This window comes from Equus caballus, chromosome 27 (assembly GCF_041296265.1).
Source record: "Equus caballus isolate H_3958 breed thoroughbred chromosome 27, TB-T2T, whole genome shotgun sequence".
In the NCBI taxonomy this organism is placed as follows: domain Eukaryota; kingdom Metazoa; phylum Chordata; class Mammalia; order Perissodactyla; family Equidae; genus Equus; species Equus caballus.
The window spans coordinates 50689349-50693571 of record NC_091710.1 but is presented as its reverse complement, the minus strand read 5'-3'; the positions used below and the strand labels follow the sequence as shown (position 1 = coordinate 50693571).

Below are 4223 nucleotides of genomic sequence, written 5' to 3'. Positions count from 1 at the left end.
TGAGAACATATGTGGGAGGGAGAGATGCCTTTGCGACGAATGTGTTTGGACTCAGTGGTCAAAGAGGTCCCTTCACCCAGCCTCGGAGATGGAGGTGCGAGAGGGACTTTTTTCTGTGTGTGTGTCTGATCGCTTTCTTTTTCTTTGGACTCAGGAACCCCGGAAAGCAAGTCCTCGGGGAGACGGAGGTGAGGCTCCGCACAGGTGGGGCAGATGGCGGATCCTTCCACACGGCACTGGCCTGCCAACCTGCTCAAGGCCCAGAAACGGAAGAAGCAACCCAAGGGAGCAGCGGGGCCGAGGGTTCCCCCGGCAGAGGAGGAGGATCCCAGGGTAAGTGGAGGCTTGGGTCTGTGGGGAAGCGGGCATGGCCTGGACTCCAGGGGCAGGGTCTGACGGGGACCATTGTGTCTCCATAACTCTGTTGTCCTTCCGCGGGCAAGGCCCCGCTGTCTTGGGTCCTCCAAACCAGGCCCACGGGTCCATTCAGAGACTCGGAGGAACAAGCTCGCTTCCTATTTGCTGTCACGTCCAGCTGGGTGTTGGTCTCAGTCTTTCCATCGGGCTCCTCGTCCTCACCCTGAGACCTCCAGTCCTCCCTGCCGTGTCCCTCCCGAACATAGGCTCTGGGAGGCACCACACCCTCTTCCCCGTCCTGACGCCCACTGCCATAGGTCAAGTCCCCTGTCCCAAGGCAATAGCCTCCTCTCGAAATGTGTGCTGACAAAGCCCGCTTTGAAAGCAGCCTGTGATTTCTCTTGCCTCGGTGACCATGTCCTTCTGCCCCCGCAGGTGAAGTGCAAAGACTGCGGAGCCTTTGGGCACCACGCGAGAAGCCTGAGGTGCCCCATGAAGCGTTGGCACGGGGCCCTTGCCCCCCAGCCCTTGGGCTCCAGAAAGCTGAAGGAGAACCTGGAACCACGGCCTCAGCAGGTCCCGCCCATCCCGCGGCCCTCCAGCCAGGCGGAGAGAGAGAGGGAGCAAAGACAAAGGTGAGCACCCTGGGAGCTTGGAAGCAAGCTTTGGGCTGAAATCTAAGCAGACACACGTGTCCCTCCGCCTGCACCCCGGGCACACCGGCAACTCCAGACAAGCAGAGCGACATGGAGAGAAAGGGAAAGGCGCTCCCTCTCCTCCAGGGTCCACACTCAGCAGCTGGTTCTCCTCCGGCTCAGTCCCTAAGGGGGGTGGGGAACATTTGGGAATTTCGCCCAAGAGCCACAGAAAAGCACTGGGCTCTAACGGAAAGGACTCCTCCAGAAAAGCTGTCTGGGGTAGGGGGACGAATCGGGGGTGGGACAAAGGCCCAGGGCTTCCCTCCCCGTCTCCGTATACCACACGGAGGCGGCCTGGGCTGCCTCAAGGTCTGGCCCAACTCGGGATGGGAAAAGGAACTTGCTCCCAGCTCACGTGCTTTCTTGTGCAGGCAAGACGAGCAGCGGAGGAAGGCTCTGGTGCAGAGGTTTCCCAGGAGACCCCAAGGGAGGCAGCAGCCGAGCTGGAAGGAAGGGACAGAGTCCTGTGACTACGTGAGGGTGAGTGTCCCCAGGTGCCCCCTCTTGCGCTCTTCTGGGGAGCCCCAATCTGCCTCCAGCCCCTGCTGGGAGAGGGACTTGTTCCCTCCCATGCCCGCCAAGGTGATCAGTCAGTGTGCTCTTCAGATGTCCCTGCTCTTGCTTTCTCTGGTTGGACACCATTCCTTGCACGTCTGCCAACACTCTGCTGTGGGGGATGTGCACGGGCTTTCATCAGAAGCTTCCCTGGGGTGGAACCCGTGATGGAAGAAGAGGCATCTTCCAATGCTGGCACACACCCCCAAATGGGGCCTGCAAACACCTCAGTCACCCAACTGCCTCCCGCACATCCTTAGCTCTCTGTCCGTTCCCCACAACAGTGTGCGAAAGAGCACTTGTCCGCTTCCTCAGGTGGAGACGTTGGCGATGAGGAAGCTTTCTCGTTTCCTCTCTGACGTCAACCCGTAGCAAGGGAATATTGTCCTTCATTCTCTACTGGGCACCACTGAGGCTGAGTCCCTCATCCCATTGCAACGGATCAGTTGTACAGCTTGTCCTGTTCGGTTGAACGGGATAAGTGCTTGGCTTTCTTCTGGCCTTTCTCTTTGGTTCCTTTGACTTTGTCTTTGAAGGGGAGCCAGTTCTCATATGTGGTCTCTGTGTGTTGTGTTGTCTTCCAGCATGCAAACAGGCCGCTGCCGGTCCACACAACCAAGAGGGAAACCGAGCCGGGCCTCGAGCTCCCGTGGAGGCTGCCTGTGAGGACACCCGACAGGATGTCCACCGGCCGTGCAGGGTCTGCCATCCAAAGTCCTGGAGTGAGCCTCTTCTCCCCTCGAGGACTTGAGCGTGGAAGGGAAGTTTCTGTCCCTCCAAGCCCTCCCCGAGTGTCCCCACATTGGGCCCAGGACCCTACTGTCATGGTCCAGCTAAGAGACGAGACGCCCAGTTGGTTGTGCCCAGAAGAACCCCAGGCCGCCTGCAAGACGCAAGGCCTGGGCCACACCCCCGACACCCAGGCACAAGCCTGGTCTCTGGATGTCCAGTCACAACCATGCCAACAGCCTGCTGCCCATCTTTGGGACCGGCACTGCAAAATCAGCATCCAGGCAGCAGGCAAGAGAGGTTCTCGGCTCCCCATTCACACTGGCCAGAACCTCCCAAAGAAACCGAGACTCAGTCGCTGCCAGAGCCCCCAGAGGAGCCCTCAGAGACCACATCAGGGTCTTGTCCAGACTCTCCAGCCTCCCCCATGTTCGGCGGATGAGGCACCCCAAGTCGCCACGAAGGCTCCTCCCGACCTGCAAGGCAGTGGCCTCCAGCCTGGCCACAACACGCCTCCCCTGAGCGCTGTGCAGCCCTGCACAGTGCCCCATCGTCCACCACTGCACCACGTTCCAGGCCAGCCCCTCAGAATGCTCTTCACGAGATCAGACAAAGGCTGGTGGAGCTCCAGGTTCCTGACAGCCCCCTCCTTCCATCCTGCTGAGAAGACAAGCCGTCCTGTGGAAAGCCCTCCCATCTTACAGAAGTCCGAGGGACAGCGTTCCCGGGTCCCACCGAGTGTCCTCTACGAGGACCTTCAGGTTTCCTCTTCCTCTGAAGAGAGCGTTTGGGAGGGAGACGCCTCAGGGCCATGAAGCCTTGTCCTCTGGCCCCAGCAGACCTGGAGGGGACTGTTGAGTCAGGAGGACGAGTCCCAGGGAGCAGCCTATTGCTCGGGAAGCAGCCACTCCCCAGAGCTGCTGGCTGCACAGATTCTGCAAACCATATGATCCTTGGGGACACGCAGGCCAGTGCTACCTGCTTTCCTTATGGTAGCAGAAGGCGCCTTCCCCAGGGGACTTCTCACACTGGAATGAGAAGTTCCTTTCGATTGAAATCCATTGGATCCCATGGAGTCCAATCGCGGGCTGACTTTGAACTAGAGGAGAATGGGAAACTAGCAATTGAGTCTGTTTCTCCGCCAATTTTGTAATTTGGGGAAAATGGGAAAAGATTTCAAAGCCGTGCTTTGCAGTCTTTAAACTGTTCCCTGTCCTGGGATGAGATGCCTTGACTCTGTGGGTTGATTTCGGTGCCAATTCTGATGGGGACTATTCTCATGGCTTTGTTCATTTTCGTGCCCAAATGTCCTGTGTAAGTTGTGTTTTCAAATGTTCTTTCAATCCTAATAAACTTCTCTCAAATATGACCCTGTGCCTGCCATTTTCTTTGCTAAGCGTGTCGATGGTTTGGAAAAGTGGACGGCCTCATCCCAGTTGAGTTCACTGAGTCAAGGGAAGCTTGGTGTCTTCCATGCTTCCCAGTCAGTACAGGCTCTCTGGCACACCCAGCCCCACCGCATCAATACACGCATGGTGACAGAGTGCCCAAGTGGGTCTTTGGTAGATTCGTCCCTTAGATCCACACTGGACTCAGGCGGAGAGTCTGACTAAACATGGATGCCTGAATCCTACTCCACGTTATCCCCACTGAGGGTGTCTTTCTTGTTGCCTGGGCCCTGGTGTCTTCAAAGCTCTCTGGGTGATTCCAATGGGCGGCCACTTTTGAGAACCACTGGAGGGGTGGGCACAGATATCATCTAAGTCACCTGCTATCCCCAGTGTCGAATTGAGCGAAAGCTCTGACTGGGATGGAGAAAAGTCACATAGCTCTGAAGCCATCATTTCCTTAGGAACAGCAAATGACAGCCCCTGTCTCCCTGTT

General features: G+C 57.6%; 1 protein-coding gene across 1 annotated transcript; it reads left to right on the top strand.

Moving 5' to 3' along the window:
* Positions 1 to 213: 213 nt before the first annotated feature.
* On the top strand, positions 214 to 3154 carry LOC102149959 (putative protein FAM90A9). The gene is made up of 4 exons (XM_014736701.3): positions 214 to 333; positions 793 to 992; positions 1427 to 1535; positions 2195 to 3154. The coding sequence occupies exons 1-4, from the start codon at positions 214 to 216 to the stop codon at positions 3152 to 3154; spliced, it is 1389 nt and encodes a 462-aa protein (XP_014592187.3).
* Positions 3155 to 4223: the final 1069 nt, after the last annotated feature.

Bases quoted from the DNA above. Each gene is read 5' to 3' on its own strand.
- LOC102149959 (XM_014736701.3), top strand. From the start codon at position 214: ATGGCGGATCCTTCCACACGGCACTGGCCTGCCAACCTGCTCAAGGCC. The intron at 334-792 runs GTAAGTGGAGGC...CTGCCCCCGCAG, and splicing joins CAGAGGAGGAGGATCCCAGG to GTGAAGTGCAAAGACTGCGG. The intron at 1,536-2,194 runs GTGAGTGTCCCC...GTTGTCTTCCAG, and splicing joins AGTCCTGTGACTACGTGAGG to CATGCAAACAGGCCGCTGCC.